The sequence below is a fragment of the Rhinoraja longicauda genome, chromosome 21 (genome assembly GCF_053455715.1).
Source record: "Rhinoraja longicauda isolate Sanriku21f chromosome 21, sRhiLon1.1, whole genome shotgun sequence".
Lineage (NCBI taxonomy): Eukaryota > Metazoa > Chordata > Chondrichthyes > Rajiformes > Arhynchobatidae > Rhinoraja > Rhinoraja longicauda.
Genome location: NC_135973.1, coordinates 6,993,925 through 7,013,469, shown reverse-complemented (window position 1 = coordinate 7,013,469; position 19,545 = coordinate 6,993,925). Strand labels below are relative to the sequence as shown.

Below are 19,545 nucleotides of genomic sequence, written 5' to 3'. Positions count from 1 at the left end.
TTTGCCAATTGTTGCCTCCTTTCATGTTGGCACTTATTCAAAATCATCTGGAGATTGGTTACAGTTGTCTTAATATCATAGTAATGCAGAAACCCTTTGAGGGAAGCTGGAGGTAATATATGATCTAGGATATCGGGCCTTTGTCTCGGAGACAAAGCATTTTATTCACATTTCTGCTCTGTTTATACTCCCAACTCTCTGAACTACAATAACTATGACACTGAAGTCAAATAGTTCCAATTATCGAAATTAGGAGTAGTCATAGACGATGACATCTACTCAATCATTCAAAACGCATCAACAACTTTGTTTTGAAATTAATAGCAGCAATTAAATTTACAATTTATGGCAGATCCTATGGCAGCTAAGTGCAAACACTCCCATGACAGTCATGTATAGTCTGTACATACCTGACGTTCCCAGTCAGTCTCATATTCTGCCACATGTAATCCAAAAACATAGAAGCCTGCAACAATCTGTTGATTCTCTGGAAGTGCCGCTCTGCAGGTATTCAGTGAAAGGAAAAAATCAGCTTCAGAGGATAGAAACGTCAGTTCAACATAATCAGTTAATCAGTCTGCCTAAAACTGACATGGTGGCACAGTGGCTGCTGCCTTACCCAGCACCAGAGACCCGGGTTCGAACCTGCCTTACTGGTGCTGTCTATGCGGAGTTTGCAAGTCCTCCCTGTGACCGCGTGGGTTTTCTCCGGTAGCTTCGCTTTCCTCCCACATTCCAAAGACATGCAGGTTTGTAGGTTAATTGGCTTGGGTAAAATTGTAATTTGTCCTCTAGTGTGTGCGGGCGGGGTGGTTGCTGATCGGTGCGGATCGATGGGCCGAAGGGCCCTTTCCCGTGCTGTATCTCTAATGTCTAAAGCAAAGTCTAAACTGATGGAAAAGAATAAACACGAGATTTAATGATGCAGGCCAGCTAGGCTCTGTAGGCTCCGGGCTTTAGGGAATACTGGACGTGTACTGACTAGTGCTGAGAAAAGAAAAATCAGGCACAAGGGATCAGGGCCGTTGGAGGCCGTGACCCCTAATGGTCCGGCAAAACGGATAATCTAGAGACGCTCTGGAACCGCGTGCCAGAAAATCGAACGGGGGACCTGTAATCTGGTTTGAACCTGGCCTCATTAGCCTTCATATTACTTTTGATAACACATTCCAAACATCCTCTACAATAACATTGTGGGAAGTCATTCACTTAGCAAGGCATTCAAAGCATGTCGGAAATAAAAATAAAATTAGCCTACAGACAATAGACGCAGGAGTAGGCCATTCGGCCCTTCGAGCCAGCACCACCATTCAATGTGACCATGGCTGATCATTCTCAATCAGTACCCTGTTCCTGCCTTCTCCCCATACCCCCTGACTCCGCTATCTTTAATAGCTCTATCTAGCTCTCTCTTGAATGCATTCAGAGAATTGGCCTCCACTGCCTTCTGAGGCAGAGAATTCCACAGATTTACAACTCTCTGACTGAAAAAGCTTTTCCTCATCTCAGTTCTAAATGGCCGACCCCTTATTCTTAAACCGTGGCCCCTGGTTCTGGACTCCCCCAACATTGGGAACATGTTTCCTGCCTCTAACGTGTCCAACCCCTTAATAATCTTATATTTTTCGATAAGATCCCCTCTCATCCTTCTAAAATTAAAATCGTTAGCAATAACATACCAAATTCTCTCCAGTGATCCCCGCTGCAATGATTTGCATAAGCAAATAATGCCATCCGGGAATCCTCCCGTCTGGTTCAATGATTAAATGAAGTGGTATGTAATGGGCGAAGTGCAGGAAAAGAATGGACTAATTACAGGTATTTTATGACTAATCCAACTCTTCATATCAGCAACACTGAACAGTACCGACAGCTACGCACAAAGGGAACTTATTACATCAAAGGGACAACAGCTTAATTACCAGAATAGGGGATTAGTCCTTCCAGAGCAGTTCTCACTCCACTGTACTGAAGAAGATGGTCAGGAGTTTCGTTTCTTAGGAGGATCTGGATGACATGCTGAGCCTCGTGACAGTTTCTCGAGTTGGTGTTCCAGACCATGCTGAACTTTAAGATAGACTCTGAGGAAAATAAATGCTCCAGTCAAGTTTAAGATGCTTTTTTAAAAGTTTAGGTTAGTGTAGAGATACAGCGCGGAAACAGGCCCTTCGGCCCACCAAGTCCGTGCCGACCGGTGATCCCCGCACACTTACACCACCCTACACACTATGGGGACTACTTACAATTATACCGAGCCTATTAACCTACAAACCCGTACGTCTTTGGGAGTGTGGGAGGAAAACGGAGGTCCCGGGGAAAACCCACGCAGGCCACGGGGAGAACGTACAACCTCCGTGCAGACAAGCACCCGTAGTCAGGATCGAACCCGGGTGTCTGGTGCTGTAAGGCAGCAACTAGCGCTGTGCCACCGTTTACTTATTTATAGTTTTAGTTTTAATTTTAGAGTTTTAAAAAACTAGCGACGATCGCACTAAATGGTGGGACAGGCTTGAAGGGGCCGGTGACCTAACCCTGGTCCTGTTTTCTCAGGGCGTTGTGTTAGAACCATACCTTTTTGATCTTGTCGCAATTTGAGTATTATTGATTCCAATTTTTCCTGCCCGTTACAATCGCCAAGAAGAGCTGTGAGAAAATGAATTGGGAATGATTATTTCAAATAAAGATATGTTACGCGTAGGTACAAACAATTAAAGAAAATATATATTAAAATTATTGTCTGTTGTTTGGTAACAGCTACATTTATTACATTCAATTTTTATAAGAACAGTTATATTTAGTTTAGTTTAGAGATACGCCGAGCATCCGTTCACACTGGTTCTTTGGCATCTCACTGTCAAATCCACTCCCAACACAAGAGGGGCAACGTTACAGACGCCAATTAACCCACAAACCCACACGTCTTTGGGATGCGGGAGGAAACCGGAGCACCAGGAGAAGACCCACGTGGTGACAGGGAGAAGTCAAGTCAAGTCAATTTTATTTGTATAGCACATTTAAAAACAACCCACGTTGACCAAAGTGCTGTACATCTGATTAGGTACTAAGGAAAAAAAGGAAACATACAGTAGCACGCAAACAGTTCACAGCACCTCCTCAATGAGCCTCAAACGCTAGGGAGTAGAAATAGAGAACGTACAAACTCCACACCGACAGCACCCAAGGTCAGGATTAAACCTGGTCTCTGGCGCTGTGAAGCAGCAGCTCGACCAGCTGCGCTGCCGAACTGCCCAAACATTAGTAATGATTAGCCATTTCAGTTGAATGGCTTCATAGTTCCCATAGACCTTGCAACCCTACCGAAAATCAACAGTTTTGATACTTGGATAGTGAGTTTAACTCTTTATATCGTTATGGCACCTTGCCTATTGTCCATTTAACTTTGATATTACCATCAGTGACAGAAATTTGAAGTTTTGAATTAGGCAGGATAACGAAATGCCCTGAACATTGCAATAAATGGTCTCAATTCTTTTTAAACTGCCTGGTGTTGAAGTACTTAATTGGCCTGTTCCAGGGATGAGTGAATTCAACTAGAATTGAAGTGGAGATTTGATAGACGTGCATGAAATCATAAAGTTGGGGTAAGTAGAGAGCGAGAAGCTGACTTCATTAGCATCAAGGAGGAGCAACACAGATTTATAGTGATGGGAAGAAGGTGCAGAGGAAACGAGAGCAAAAGCGTTTTTGACACAGAATAGCTGCAATCTGGAATTCACTGTGGGCACAAGGTCTTTCAAAAGGGAAGTGGATGGGTATTTGAGAAATGGCAAGGGAATGAGGTTGACTGGATCCCTGCACAGGGAGATGGCATTGGCTCAATGGGCCAGATGGAGTCATGGCAGAAAGCACCATGATGGTGCTTCATAACGGCAGAGACCCAGATTCGATTCCAACCTCGGGTGCTGTCTTTGTGGAGTTTGCACGCTCTCCCTGGGCCCACGTGGGTTTTCTCCGGGTGCTCCGGTTTCCTCCCCCATCTCAAACACGTGCAGGTTTGTCGGTTAATTGGTCTCTGTGAATTGCCCCGAGTGTATAGGCCGGGAGTGGATGTGACAATGGGATAACATACCTGTGCAATTACTGTTTAGCACTTGACAAACAGACCAAAGTACGGTTTAGTTTAGTGATACAGCGTGGAAACAGCCCTTCGGCCCACCGCGCCGACCAACGAACCCCCCCCCAAACACTAGTTCTCACTGAAACACTCCGGACAATTTACAGAAACCAATTAACCTACAGACCATGTGTAAGAAGGAACTGCAGATGCTGGTTTAAACCGAAGATAGACACAAAAAGCTGGAGTAACTCAGCGGGACAGGCAGCATCTCTGGAGAGAAGGAATGGGTGACGTTTCGGGTCGAGATGCTGCCTGTCCCGCTCAGTTACTCCAGCGTTTTGCGTCGAACCTACAAATCAGGAGGTCACAGGGAGAACGTACAAACCCTGTACAGACATGCACCCGCATTCAGGATCAAACCCGGGTCTCTGGCGCTGCAAGGCAGCAACTCTACTGCTGTGTCACTGTGCCGCCCACTTAATTAATTGATTTAATTTATTGGAACTATGTAAACTTCAAGCACATATCAAAACCTTTTCATCTCCCCCAACAATTAACATTTTCATTCTATGGGGATGAGTCAGTGCAGAATGGAACAATGATAGGAGGGAAACAAGGAAACAAGCACATAAAATGAGAGTCCAGAAAAGTCCAAGCGGTCCACTATCAGGCTTCTTGGAAAGCTACAAAATACTTCCTCCTGCACCATTCCCACGGACGCACAATTGCCTGGGAGGGACAAGCACTCGGGAACTGATCATTCTCTAACCCATAAGGGGATTGCTAACATAACTTTGAATTAATCCGTGCCCAATGCATACAAAGAATCCTTCCGCCTCCCCTTCCCCATTTTGCAGAATACAAGGAGACAGCAATGCACATTACATACGCATTATGCAGTTACGTGCAGTGACAACTCGGTGAGCAGCAATAGACAATAGGTGCAGGAGGAGGCCATTCGGCCCTTCGAGTCAGAACCGCCATTCAATGTGATCATGGCTGATCATTCTCAATCAGTACCCCGTTCCTGCCTTCTCCCCATACCCCCTGACTCCGCTATCCTTAAGAGCTCTATCTAGCTCTCTCTTGAATGCATTCAGAGAATTGGCCTCCACTGCCCTCTGAGGCAGAGAATTCCAGATTCACAACTCTCTGACTGAAAATGTTTTTCCTCATCTCAGTTCTAAATGGCCTACCCCTTATTCTTAAACTGTGGCCCCTGGTTCTGGACTCCCCCAACATTGGGAACATGGTTCCTGCCTCTAACGTGTCCAACCCCTTAATAATCTTATACATTTCGATAAGTTCTCCTCTCATCCTTCTAAATTCCAGTGTATACGATGTTGAATATGTTTGAGCCGTTACCTAATGCAACTGAGCAGGCTACTGAACCATCCTCTCAACCACTATGACTAATCCAATTCGTATTTCGCTTTGGCAGCTTACAACCAACCCAGCGGTATGGATATGATATATTCACGGCGGAGACAGATAGATTCTTGATTAGTACGGTTGTTAGAGGTTATGGGGAACAGGCAGGAGAATGGGGTTAGGAGGGAGATTTTTTTCTGGATTGGACAGGCAAGATGCAGGAAAAACATCCCCATGTTGGGGGAGTCCAGAACCAGGGGTCACAGTTTAAGAATAAGGGGTCGGCCATTTAGGACTGTGATGAGGAAAAACTTTTTCACCCAGATAGTTGTGAATCTGTGGAATTCTCTGCCACAGAAGGCAGTGGAGGCCAATTCACTGGATGTATTCAAGAGAGAGCTATATTTAGCTCTTATGGCTAACAGATTCAAGGGATATGGGGAAAAAGCAGGAACGGGGAACTGATTTTGGATGATCAGCCATGATCATATTGAATGGCGGTGCTGGCTCGAAGGGCCGAATGGCCTACTCCTGCACCTATTTTCTATGTGTCTAATATGTGTTCCTCCCAACTAGGTGGCATCCACCCCAGCCATCTTCTTGACTCAAGTTTCCTCTCTGCTACATGCCAATGGAATAATCATGCCCATCCCCATCTCTTGAACACTGGCCCCGTCCCTCCCATCTACCTCCACAGAAGTCCTGCTCCCTCCCCCCACACTGAGTGTAGACTGATCACCATCTCCTCAGGTATGGCACCCGCCAAGCTTCGCAGAGAGTTCTTCACTCATAGGCTGGTGTGCAAGGCCCCATCGGATGCCAAACATCCTCTGCACCACCTCGCCCAGGATTCACAGCAACTGGGACCTCAACGCCTGTCATCTCGTCACCCTTTCTCTCGTCATGCAGCGACCCTCTGTGGCTCCGGTTTCAACATACTAGGAGCATGGAGAACCAGCTGGGAACAGACATCGCCACCTCCTCAATTCACTGTCCCACCGAACACCACAGCCCCACCCGGCTCGGACATACCCCGCAAAGAGTGGGTCGCCCTGAACCGGCTCCGCACAGGGGTCGGCCAGTTCGACGCCAACGTGCATCGTTGGGGGTTGCGTCCATCAGCAGCCTGCGTGTGTGGAGCAGACCAGCAAACAGCGCGGCACGTCATGTTCAACTGCACTGTCCTCCGTCCCCCTGGTGGAGGGGTACGTTACAGACGCCAATTAACCCACAAACCCACACGTCTTTGGGATGCAGGAGGAAACCGGAGCACCCACGTGGTGACAGGGAGAACGTACAAACTCCACACCGACAGCACCCAAGGTCAGGATTAAACCTGGTCTCTGGCGCTGTGAGGCAGCAGCTCGACCAGCTGCGCTGCCAAACTGCCCAAACATTAGTAATGATTAACCATTTCAGTTGAATGGCTTCATAGTTCCCATAGACCTTGCAACCCTACCGAAAATCATCAGTTTTGATACTTGGATAGTGAGTTTAACTCTTTATATCGTTATGGCACCTTGCCTATTGTCCATTTAACTTTGATATTACCATCAGTGACAGAATTTTGAAGTTCTGAATTAGGCAGGATAACGAAATGCCCTGAACATTGCAATAAATGGTCTCAATTCTTTTTAAACTGCCTGGTGTTGAAGTACTTAATTGGCCTGTTCCAGGGATGAGTGAATTCAACTAGAATTGAAGTGGAGATTTGATAGACGTGCATGAAATCATAAAGTTGGGGTAAGTAGAGAGCGAGAAGCTGACTTCATTAGCATCAAGGAGGAGCAACACAGATTTATAGTGATGGGAAGAAGGTGCAGAGGAAACGAGAGCAAAAGCGTTTTTGACACAGAATAGCTGCAATCTGGAATTCACTGTGGGCACAAGGTCTTTCAAAAGGGAAGTGGATGGGTATTTGTGAAATGGCAAGGGAATGAGGTTGACTGGATCCCTGCACAGGGAGATGGCATTGGCTCAATGGGCCAGATGGAGTCATGGCAGAAAGCACCATGATGGTGCTTCATAACGGCAGAGACCCAGATTCGATTCCAACCTCGGGTGCTGTCTTTGTGGAGTTTGCACGCTCTCCCTGGGCCCACGTGGGTTTTCTCCGGGTGCTCCGGTTTCCTCCCCCATCTCAAACAGGTGCAGGTTTGTCGGTTAATTGGTCTCTGTGAATTGCCCCGAGTGTATAGGCCGGGAGTGGATGTGACAATGGGATAACATACCTGTGCAATTACTGTTTAGCACTTGACAAACAGACCAAAGTACGGTTTAGTTTAGTGATACAGCGTGGAAACAGCCCTTCGGCCCACCGCGCCGACCAACGAACCCCCCCCCAAACACTAGTTCTCACTGAAACACTCCGGACAATTTACAGAAACCAATTAACCTACAGACCATGTGTAAGAAGGAACTGCAGATGCTGGTTTAAACCGAAGATAGACACAAAAAGCTGGAGTAACTCAGCGGGACAGGCAGGATCTCTGGAGAGAAGGAATGGGTGACGTTTCGGGTCGAGATACTGCCTGTCCCGCTCAGTTACTCCAGCGTTTTGCGTCGAACCTACAAATCAGGAGGTCACAGGGAGAACGTACAAACCCTGTAGACAAGCACCCGCATTCAGGATCAAACCCGGGTCTCTGGCGCTGCAAGGCAGCAACTCTACTGCTGTGTCACTGTGCCGCCCACTTAATTAATTGATTTAATTTATTGGAACTATGTAAACTTCAAGCACATATCAAAACCTTTTCATCTCCCCCAACAATTAACATTTTCATTCTATGGGGATGAGTCAGTGCAGAATGGAACAATGATAGGAGGGAAACAAGGAAACAAGCACATAAAATGAGAGTCCAGAAAAGTCCAAGCGGTCCACTATCAGGCTTCTTGGAAAGCTACAAAATACTTCCTCCTGCACCATTCCCACGGACGCACAATTGCCTGGGAGGGACAAGCACTCGGGAACTGATCATTCTCTAACCCATAAGGGGATTGCTAACATAACTTTGAATTAATCCGTGCCCAATGCATACAAAGAATCCTTCCGCCTCCCCTTCCCCATTTTGCAGAATACAAGGAGACAGCAATGCACATTACATACGCATTATGCAGTTACGTGCAGTGACAACTCGGTGAGCAGCAATAGACAATAGGTGCAGGAGGAGGCCATTCGGCCCTTCGAGTCAGAACCGCCATTCAATGTGATCATGGCTGATCATTCTCAATCAGTACCCCGTTCCTGCCTTCTCCCCATACCCCCTGACTCCGCTATCCTTAAGAGCTCTATCTAGCTCTCTCTTGAATGCATTCAGAGAATTGGCCTCCACTGCCCTCTGAGGCAGAGAATTCCAGATTCACAACTCTCTGACTGAAAATGTTTTTCCTCATCTCAGTTCTAAATGGCCTACCCCTTATTCTTAAACTGTGGCCCCTGGTTCTGGACTCCCCCAACATTGGGAACATGTTTCCTGCCTCTAACGTGTCCAACCCCTTAATAATCTTATACATTTCGATAAGTTCTCCTCTCATCCTTCTAAATTCCAGTGTATACGATGTTGAATATGTTTGAGCCGTTACCTAATGCAACTGAGCAGGCTACTGAACCATCCTCTCAACCACTATGACTAATCCAATTCGTATTTCGCTTTGGCAGCTTACAACCAACCCAGCGGTATGGATATGATATATTCACGGCGGAGACAGATAGATTCTTGATTAGTACGGGTGTTAGAGGTTATGGGGAACAGGCATGAGAATGGGGTTAGGAGGGGGATTTTTTCTTGGATTGGACAGGCAAGATGCAGGAAAAACATCCCCATGTTGGGGGAGTCCAGAACCAGGGGTCACAGTTTAAGAATAAGGGGTCGGCCATTTAGGACTGTGATGAGGAAAAACTTTTTCACCCAGAGTGTTGTGAATCTGTGGAATTCTCTGCCACAGAAGGCAGTGGAGGCCAATTCACTGGATGTATTCAAGAGAGAGCTATATTTAGCTCTTAGGGCTAACAGATTCAAGGGATATGGGGAAAAAGCAGGAACGGGGAACTGATTTTGGATGATCAGCCATGATCATATAGAATGGCGGTGCTGGCTCGAAGGGCCGAATGGCCTACTCCTGCACCTATTTTCTATGTGTCTAATATGTGTTCCTCCCAACTAGGTGGCATCCACCCCAGCCATCTTCTTGACTCAAGTTTCCTCTCTGCTACATGCCAATGGAATAATCATGCCCATCCCCATCACTTGAACACTGGCCCCGTCCCTCCCATCTACCTCCACAGAAGTCCTGCTCCCTCCCCCCACACTGAGTGTAGACTGATCACCATCTCCTCAGGTATGGCACCCGCCAAGCTTCGCAGAGTTCTTCACTCATAGGCTGGTGTGCAAGGCCCCATCGGACGCCAAACATCCTCTGCACCACCTCGCCCAGGATTCACAGCAACTGGGGCCTCAACGCCTGTCATCTCTTCACCCTTTCTCCCGTCATGCAGCGACCCTCTGTGGCTCCGGTTCCAACATACTAGGAGCATGGAGAACCAGCTGTGAACAGACATCGCCACCTCCTCAATTCACTGTCCCACCGAACACCACAGCCCCACCCGGCTCGGACACGCCCTGCAAAGAGTGGGTCGCCCTGAACTGGCTCCGCACAGGGGTCGGTAGGTTCGACGCCAACATGCATCGTTGGGGGTTGCGTCCATCAGCAGCCTGCGTGTGTGGAGCAGACCAGCAAACAGCGCGGCACGTCATGTTCAACTGCACTGTCCTCCGTCCTCCTGGTGGAGGGGTAGACCTCACGGCCCTCGACAACAGCACATTGCACTGGCTGCGGCGCCTGGAGGGCGTTACATAATTCCTGCTGCCTCAAACACAAGAAGAAGAAGCCCATCTCCTCACCACTACCACCCACCAAGGTAACGCTGGGGAAGTTTTCAATTTGACAGCAGCACCCCAAAGACATGTTAGTTTGTAGGTCTAGTTTAGTTTAGAGAAACAGCGCGGACCCACCGAGACGGTACAGGCCCTCGATCCCTGGACGTTAACACAAGCCTACACACACTAGGGACAATGTACACTTACACCAAGTATACAAACCCAAGCCAGTTAACCTACAAACCTGCACGTCTTTGGAGCGTGGGAGGAAACCGAAGATCTCGGAGAAAACCCGTGCGGTCACGGGGAGAATGTACAAACTCCGTACAGACAGCACCCGTAGTCGGGATCGAACCCGGGTCTCCGGCGCTGCAAGCGCTGTAAGGCAGCAACTCTACCGCTGCGCCACCGTGCCGCCCTTAATTGGCCTTGGTAAATTGCGTAGGAATTGGACGTGAAAGTAGGATAACATAGAACCAGTGTGAACAAGTGATCGATGGTCGCCATTGACACGGGGGGCTGAAGGGCCTGTTTGCACAATGTCTTTTCCAATCAATTCTGAGGGTTAATCGTTACAATTATCTTTTTTCTGAGTACATTTAGATCAATTAAGCATAAGTAGATGAAGACATTATATTTACCTTTAATCACGATGAGCACTGTTTGGGGATGGTCCAAAGAGATGGCCAATCCCAAAGCTTTCAAGTACTTCTTCTCATGCAATAAATTAGATAACTCTTGTTGCCTGGAAAGGAAATATTCATTTTAATGAGTGATAAATCAAATGCAGCTCTGACAAGAGCAGCCAAACTTACTGTGGTCATAAAATAATAAAATAGAAACATACACACATTGCACAACAACATTTAAGGGATCATACAGCATGGAAACAGGCCCTTTGATGTTACAAGTTTAATAAGGCACCTCACTCCACGCACAAACGACCGTGACACCAAGGGTTCAGTGAAAGAGCTGCCAGAGGAGGTAGTTGAGGCAGGTATGGCGCGTCGAAAAAGTCCGAAATAAAGGCCAGGAGCCGGGTATTTCGGGAGGTTTGAATTTAATACATTTGCTGGACCAGTCAAGTCTGCCAGAGTGAAATCGCGCCCAAAACCTCATCCTTTATAACCGTAGCAAAGGGCCGCCCCCCCTGGACCAGTCCATTCCCATGCCGAGGGGTCGGTAGTGGTATGGCCCGACCCTTGGGAGGACGAGGTTTTGGGCGCGATTTCACTCTGGCAGACTTGACTGGTCTAGCAAACGTATTAAATTCAAACCTCCCGAAATACCGGGCTCCTCGCCTTTATTTTGGGCTTTTTCGACGCGCCACACGGGTACAATAACAACATTTACAAGACATATGGACCGGTACACGGATGGTAGAGGTTTATGTATTGTCGCGTGCACCAGGGTACGGTGAAAAGCTTTAGTGAATGCCTTGCCTCTCCCATTTTTCCTTTCTACAGACACACTTTTCCTTTCGACTTTTATTACTATATCCTATTGTCTTTAACCCTTATTCCCCCTGTGACATTTAATAACTCCACTTGCCAGATACCCTTCGCGAGTTCTTTCCTCACCCACACATCTCTGCATCATTGCACATATTGTATCACAACATCTCACAGTTCGCAACCTTGCTTCGGAAACCTGAACTTCGCTCTCCACCGTTACTGCCCTGGATTTGTCTTCTTGGTTGCTCAATCAAAAATTGTTATTAAAAAATCTTACTTCAAAATTTGCTCTTCCTGTTTGGCCTGTTCTTCCGCAAGCTCCATCTCTGTGACATCCTGAAACACACCAAAGAAAACGTTTTAAACTTGTCCCAACAGAATTTATTTTTAATGAAGAAAGCGCGCAAAAAGATTTGATTCTTGTTCGCCCCACAATCCTCTCCAATCATAAGGTAGTGTTGGCTGGCGTGTCAGGAGCTAGAGTCATAGAGTGAAACAGTGTGGAAACAGGCCCCTCCATCCCAACCTGTCCACACCAGCCAACCTGTCTCAGCTACACTAGTCCCACCTGCCAGCATTTGGTCCGTGAATCCATTTGGTCCATGGCTCTGTGGATAACATGGGTTACTCTGCCTTCAGAGATGGCAGTAAAGAAGGACCCAGATGATTCATGTCGGTCGGTCATGCAGCAAGCGCACAACACAAAGGGAAACGGATGAGTAAAAACTAATGGATAGCTGAACCGGAGAAAATGCTTCCGGGCTATTCTTAGTCACGTGTGTGACCAAAAAAAGTGAAAAATTGTGGAATACATCTCTTCAAATTCTGAAAGCATAACAGGCGTATTGTTTTGTACTGTTTTTTGACTTGCATATGTCGAAGTTTATCGAGTGAAATTTTTATTTGTTACGCTGGCAATGTTTGTTTAGTCAGAGATCAAATATGACTGGTCACACACGTGACTAAGAATGGCCCTTTCCGTTCCTGGCACCCGGTTCAGGTACAGGGATTAAGCATTTGTAAAAAGGCACAACGCTCTGGAGTAGCTCGGCAGGTCCAGCAACGTGAATGAAGGGCATGTATCAGCAAGGCTTCGGGTCGGGATAATTCTTCAGACATCGTCGATCTGGGTCCTTCAGAGCTAATGCCTGATCAGCTGAGTTACTCCAGCACTGTGTTCAATGGAGGGGCGTGTCTCAATGTAGTCTCAGAAGCAAAGAAGGCTACAAAGCAGAATTCTCTCCCCCGACTAGACAGCAAAAAAAGGAGCGTCAAAATCAGAAGAAGAATAGAATTGTTGAAAAAACAAAGCTTAGTTCAGTGTAAAAGCTGGCAAAGCAGAATTCAAGCAGTGATTTAATTCACCTTACCTTCCAGATAATTATGCATGAATCTCCTGATCCAGTGACAACCAAGTCATCTTTCTTGTCAGAATGCAAACCCCACACCTTATTCTCATGGGCATCTATTGTTTTTACACATTCATTCGTTTTAATGGTCCAGAGCTTCAGGAGACCATCCGACCCACTGTGGATAAAATAAAACAAACGGAACAAAGGACATTTCTGTTATAGTTTAGAGATACGGCATGGAAACAGCTCTCCATCGATTATCCGCTCACATTAACCCAACCTTGTCCCACTCTCTGATCCACTCCCAACACATTAGCGGCAATTCACGGAGGCCAATTAACGCCCAACCCGCACGTCTTTGTTGTGTGGGAGGAAACTGGAGCACGCGGAGAAAACCCGCACGATCACAGGGAGAATGCAAACTCCACACAGGGTCAGGATTGAACCTGGGTCTCTGGCGCTGTCAGGCAGCAGCTCTACCAACTGAGCACGAATCTGAATACAAAGGCTGCCCTCCTCGGGGAACGAGGATGAAGAGGGTCAGACGTGGAGAGGGAAGACGGTTCACGGGACGACCAGATGGAAACGATGGATACAACAGGCCCTTCAGCCCACCAAGCCCGGCCGACCAGCGATCCCCGCACACTAACACTATCCTACACACACACTCCGACCAGCGATCCCCGCACATTAACACTATCCTACACACACACTCCGACCAGCGATCCCTGCACACTAACACTATCCTACACACACACTCCGAACAGCGATCCCCGCACACTAACACTATCCTACACACACTCCGACCAGCGATCCCCGCACACTAACACTATCCTACACACACACTCCGAACAGCGATCCCAGCACACTAACACTATCCTACACATGCTCGGGACAATCTACAATTTTACTGAAGCCAATTAACCAACGAACCTGAACATTTTTGGAGCGTGGGAAGAAACTAGAGCACCCCGTGAAAACCCTTGCAGGTCACGGGGGGGAGAACGTACAAACTCCGTACAGACAGCACCCGTAGTCAGGATCGAACCCGGGTCAATGGTGCTGTGTGACAGAAACTCTACCGCTGCGCCACCGTGCCGCCCCAATTACTATAGCTTAACGGTTTAAATTATGCAATTAGGTTGCACAAACATAGCGTGAGATCCCAAGTTCGGACGCTTGACTGACAGCCAATTTAGGTTGTTCGAATGACTGACGCAGACACTAAAACTATTTCATCTACAGGTGCTCCCTAGCTTACGATGCTTCGACTTGCGATAGTTCGACTTTGCGATGGTGCAAACGGCAGCGTCCCTTAGCGAGCCGCCGCTCACTTCCGGCCACGTGATCGCGTGTATAAAATGCATTTCGACTTACAGTACCTTCGGTTTCCGATGGGTTTCTCGGAACGGAACCCCATCGTAAGCTGAGGGGCACCTGTATTTAAAACCAGCCGCAGGATGAACTTTTCCAGCAGGGGATACTGGAAATTAGGACGGTAGTTCTCCACCTTGTGGATGCTGGATCAGTAGAAATTAAGGTCAATGGGGATTTTTGTGAGGTAAAGCCTCATCAGGGATGTAAAAGAATATTCAACAAAGGCAGGAATATGAAGTGGGGGTTTGGGATCAGCCACCATCTGCAAAGCGGACTGTAGCTTTTTCATTTCTTCCAGTTCTAATGGACGTTGAAATAATGGTTCAGTCGTGCTGTTTGTCACTTGTGCAGCGAAATTCCTTTTTCGCACACAGTCCAGTAAAAATCTTACTATTCATAAGCACAGTCATACTCAAGCATAAGAGGGTAAGAATAGCAGATAACTCGTTTCCGGCACCTTCTTTGAGAGATGAGTACCTTTTCCAGCCTTAGTTTTAGAGATACTAAGTGATTTGTTTTTTGTCAGTAGAATGGCGAGACCCTCTTCCTATATTTATGCCGATGGAGTTTACAAACTGTACCTGGTCAACAGCTGAGTTCCCCGGCTGACAAAAATTATTTTCAGTACCGATGCATCGTGGCCCTCAAACGTCTGTGAATAAAAACGGTTGGTAAGTGAATCTGGAAATTAAGCCGGAACTATAACCACACAATAAATGGGGTCTTTGTTACGAGATAGCAAGAAAAACATGAATCTGTTAATTATTGACTACAGCAACGTTTGTGGTAATTCCTTCACCTCGATTTGACACGGCTTCCCAGAGACGCAACAACTCAATGGCAATTTCTCTAATCTAGTGGACTGCACGTGGATGTCACGGTGTAATGCCCTTGACAACGGAGAAACATAATGCAGATTGGGTGACCACATTGCAGAGCCCTTCCTCTTGGTAAATCAGTTCCAGAGAAGTCCGTGAGAAAATAGTAGACTGAAGCCCATAAAGTTAAATCAGCTAGACAAAATTGATCAACATCCTTCGTGACCAGCTATGCCAAAGACTGCAGTGCCTGCCTTAGATTTTAAATGGCGTTGATTATAAAATACCTTATTATTATGATATTGTGGCGGATCAGGCCACTCCTTGGGTCAGCCCCCTCGTTACGTGACGGACAGGCGTAAGGGGTTAAAAGCCAGACCAGGGGGAGGCGTGGCTCATCCCTAGGGGAACTACGCTGTGGGCTGGAGCTCGCAGCCTAATAAAAGAATCTTACTAAAAACTGCCTGGCGTCTTGCCTTTTCTCTGGCCTCCGCCAGGCCACTACATTGGTGACCTCGACGGACATCACACGTAGTGATGTCGAACGTTGATGTGCAACCCGGTCCTGCCGACCTCGATGCCGTCTCCCTCAAACTCCCGACCCTGTGGAACGAAGAGCCTGAGGTCTGGTTTCAGCAGGCAGAGGCACAGTTTGCTGTGCGAGGGGTAACCGTCGACTTGACGAAGTACTTTTATGTCGTCGGCGCCCTGGACCAGGCGACAGCAAGGCGAGTAAAGCCTTACCTTAATGACCCCCCCGCGGATGACAAATATAAGGGCCTTAAAGAACTCCTTATCAGGAGGTTCGGCCTCAGCGACGCCGAGAGGGCAACTCGAGTTATGAGCCAGGGGGGGCTCGGGGACCGACGGCCGTCGGCCCTTCTGGAGGACATGCTCGCCCTTATGGGCAACCACCCGCCCTGTTTCTTATTCAAGCAGGCCTACCTGCGGCAGCTCCCCGTCGACCTCCGTTCTCAGCTCGCTGAGGACCCCTTCACCGACACGCAGCGGCTGGGCGAGCACGCTGATCAAATATGGATGTCCCGTCGGGAGGACCTGGAAGCCCTAGCCGTCTTTTCCGCGGCGTCGGAAGGCCAACAGCAAGCTGGGGCCGCCGTCGACCCCGTTTCAGGGCGACCCCCGCGGCGAAATCCGGCCGCCATCGGGCACCCCGGTGCCGGCACGCCCTTCTCGCACGGCCCGCCGACAGTTCAGCCAGACGCCACCAGAGGTCGCTGGTGGTCGGCCCAAGCAGCACCACCTCCAATACCGCTGGAGACCACCGGAGGTCGCTGGTGGGCATCCCAGTCTGCACCACCACCGGACACCAGCAAAGGGGGCTGGTGTTATTATCACCGTCGTTGGGGACCGAACGCCAAGCAATGTCGCCTACCCTGTGCCTTTCCGGGAAACGCAAGGGCCGGCCGTCAGTGATCCCTTCGGCGGCCGGCCAGATCCATCGCGTGTTCGCTCGGGATCGCCGCACCGGGGGTCGGTTCCTCGTCGACACTGGAGCAGAGGTGAGCGTCCTACCTCCTTCCACCTACCTCCTTCCATTGCCGATGTTTCCCAGCGCCGACTTCCTGCGGGCACATTCCATGCTCGTGGATGTCAGGCGGCTGGTGCACTCCAGCACGCTGAGGCCGGTCTCCCCCAACGTCGGACACCTGTCGTCCGTGGATGCAACGTACGCGCGCATCCTGGCGGACTTCCCGGACATTGTGGAAACCCACTTCTCCTCCTCCGCTCCCAAGCACGGGGTGCAACATCACATCCCCACCACCGGGCCACCCGTGCACGCCCGAGCGCGGCGTCTCGCTCCAGACAAGCTCCGTCTAACTCGAGAGGAGTTTCGTCAGATGGAGTCAATGGGCATCGTGCGCCCCTCCGATAGCCCGTGGGCGTCACCACTCCACTTGGTCCCCAAGGCGGACGGGGGTTGGCGACCGTGCGGGGACTATCGGCGCTTAAATGACGCGACCGTTCCCGACAGGTACCCGGTTCCGCACATCCAGGACTTTAATGCCCACCTGGCCGGAGCATCCGTGTTCTCCAAGGTGGACCTTGTGCGCGGACATAATCAAATCCCGGTCCACCCCGATGACATCCCCAAGACTGCCATCATCACCCCGTTCGGCCTATTCGAGTTCCTACGGATGCCGTTCGGGTTGAAGAACGCCACACAGGCCTTCCAACGGCTTATGGACTGTGTGTGCCGTGGCCTAGAATTCGTCTTTGTGTACTTGGACGACGTACTCATGGCCAGCCGCTCGAGGCAGGAGCACTGCACCCACCTCCGCCAGCTGTGTAAACGCCTCAGCGAGTACGGTTTGTCAATTAATACTTCCAAGTGCCGTTTTGGGGTGACGGCCATCGATTTCCTCGGCCATCGGGTGACCCCACAAGGGGTGGTACCTCTTCCGGACAGGGTCGAAGCTGTCCGCCGTTTCCCCCGACCGACCACTGTCAAGGGCCTGCAGGAATTCGCCAGGATGGTCTCGTTCTATCACCGCTTCCTGCCGTCGGTAGCCCGAACTATGCGCCCACTCTTGCACCTCATGGCTGGTCGCCGCAAGGAGGTCGAGTGGGACGACGAAGCAGGAGCGGCCTTTGAGCAGGCTAAGGAGGCCCTAGCCAGGGCCACGATGCTCGTCCATCCTAAGGAGGATGCCCCAACCGCCCTGACCGTGGACGCTTCTGAGGTGGCGGTCGGTGCGGTGCTAGAGCAGCACATCGACGGGTGTTGGCGGCCACTCGCCTTCTTTAGCAGGCACCTCAGCGGGGCCCAACGGCATTACAGCGCGTTCGACCGGGAGCTCCTCGCCCTCTACCTCGCGGTACGCCACTTTCGGTACTTCCTAGAGGGGAGACCCTTCACCGCGTTCACAGACCACAAGCCACTCACCTTTGCGTTCGCCAAGGTTTCGGATCCGTGGTCTGCGCGGCAACAGAGACAATTGGCTTATGTGTCGGAATACACCACCTCAATTCGGTTCGTGGAGGGAAAAAACAACAGGGTGGCCGACGCCCTGTCTAGACCCGCGATCCACGCCGTCCTACAAATGGCCGGGGGGATCGACTATTCCGCCCTAGCAGCCGCACAGCTGGGGGACGAGGAGATGGCCACCTATCGTACAGCCGTGTCCGGCCTGCAGCTGGAGGACATTGTCTGTGGCCCCGGGGATACAACACTGTTGTGCGACACCTCCACTGGCCTGCCGCGGCCCATCGTCCCCGTCGTCTGGCGTCGCAGGGTATTCGAGGTGCTCCACGGGCTGTCTCACCCCTCCATTCGGGCGACGGTGGCCCTTGTATCCTCCCGTTTCATGTGGCACGGGCTGCGTAAGCAGGTCGCACACTGGGCACGCACCTGCATCCCGTGCCAAACTTCAAAAATCCAGCGACACGTGCGTGCGCCTCTGCAAGAGTTTCGTGTCCCTCGGCAGCGCTTCGACCACATTCATGTAGACATCGTGGGGCCGCTGCCGCCGTCCCGGGGCATGACCCACCTCTTCACTGTGGTAGATCGCTTCACGCGGTGGCCGGAGGCCATTCCGCTGGCAGACACCTCGACGGCCACCTGCGCGCGGGCCTTGGCGGCGCACTGGATCGCCCGGTTCGGGGTGCCACTGGACATTACATCCGACCGGGGGCCACAGTTCACTTCGGAACTGTGGTCGGCCATGGCAAGACTCTTGGGTGTCAGCCTACACCACACTACGGCGTACCATCCACAGTCGAACGGGTTGGTGGAACGCTTTCACCGCCAGCTGAAGGCTGCCCTGAAGGCTCGGCTCACGGGCCCAGACTGGGTGGACGCCCTGCCGTGGGTTTTGCTGGGGATCCGCACCGCACCCAAGGAGGACTTGGCCTCCTCCTCCGCCGAGTTGGTGTACGGGGCCCCCTTGACGGTTCCCGGGGAGTTCACCCCACCAGCGCAGGGTCGAGTGGAGCAGCCTTCTGACGCCCTGCAACGTCTTCGGCAGACGGTGGGCAAGCTGGCACCTGTGCCCACGTCACGGGACCTTCCAGCCACACGTCCCTGCCGCTCTGGAGGACTGCCAGTTTGTGTTCCTGCGCAGGGACGCACACCGATCACTTCTCCAGCGGCCGTACGGGGGCCCCTTCCGGGTCCTGCAACACGGCTCGGCCACATTCGTTCTGGACATGGGGGGTCGCAGAGAGACTGTTTCGGTCGCACGGCTGAAGCCGGCACAC

The 19,545-nt window shown here is 50.2% G+C and overlaps 1 protein-coding gene across 1 annotated transcript in view; it reads right to left on the bottom strand.

Annotated features, from left to right (window-relative positions):
- The window catches only part of tbl3 (transducin beta like 3), a 48,197-nt gene that overhangs the window by 5,268 nt on the left and 23,384 nt on the right, over positions 1 to 19,545 (bottom strand). Inside the window, exons 16-22 of the mRNA XM_078417677.1 lie at positions 15,091 to 15,161; positions 13,151 to 13,307; positions 12,058 to 12,116; positions 10,968 to 11,071; positions 2,572 to 2,643; positions 1,923 to 2,081; positions 411 to 501 (exon numbers count right to left, since the gene is read on the bottom strand). Of these exons, the coding sequence (XP_078273803.1) occupies positions 411 to 501; positions 1,923 to 2,081; positions 2,572 to 2,643; positions 10,968 to 11,071; positions 12,058 to 12,116; positions 13,151 to 13,307; positions 15,091 to 15,161 (713 nt within the window). The remainder of the gene's footprint in view (positions 1 to 410; positions 502 to 1,922; positions 2,082 to 2,571; positions 2,644 to 10,967; positions 11,072 to 12,057; positions 12,117 to 13,150; positions 13,308 to 15,090; positions 15,162 to 19,545) is intronic.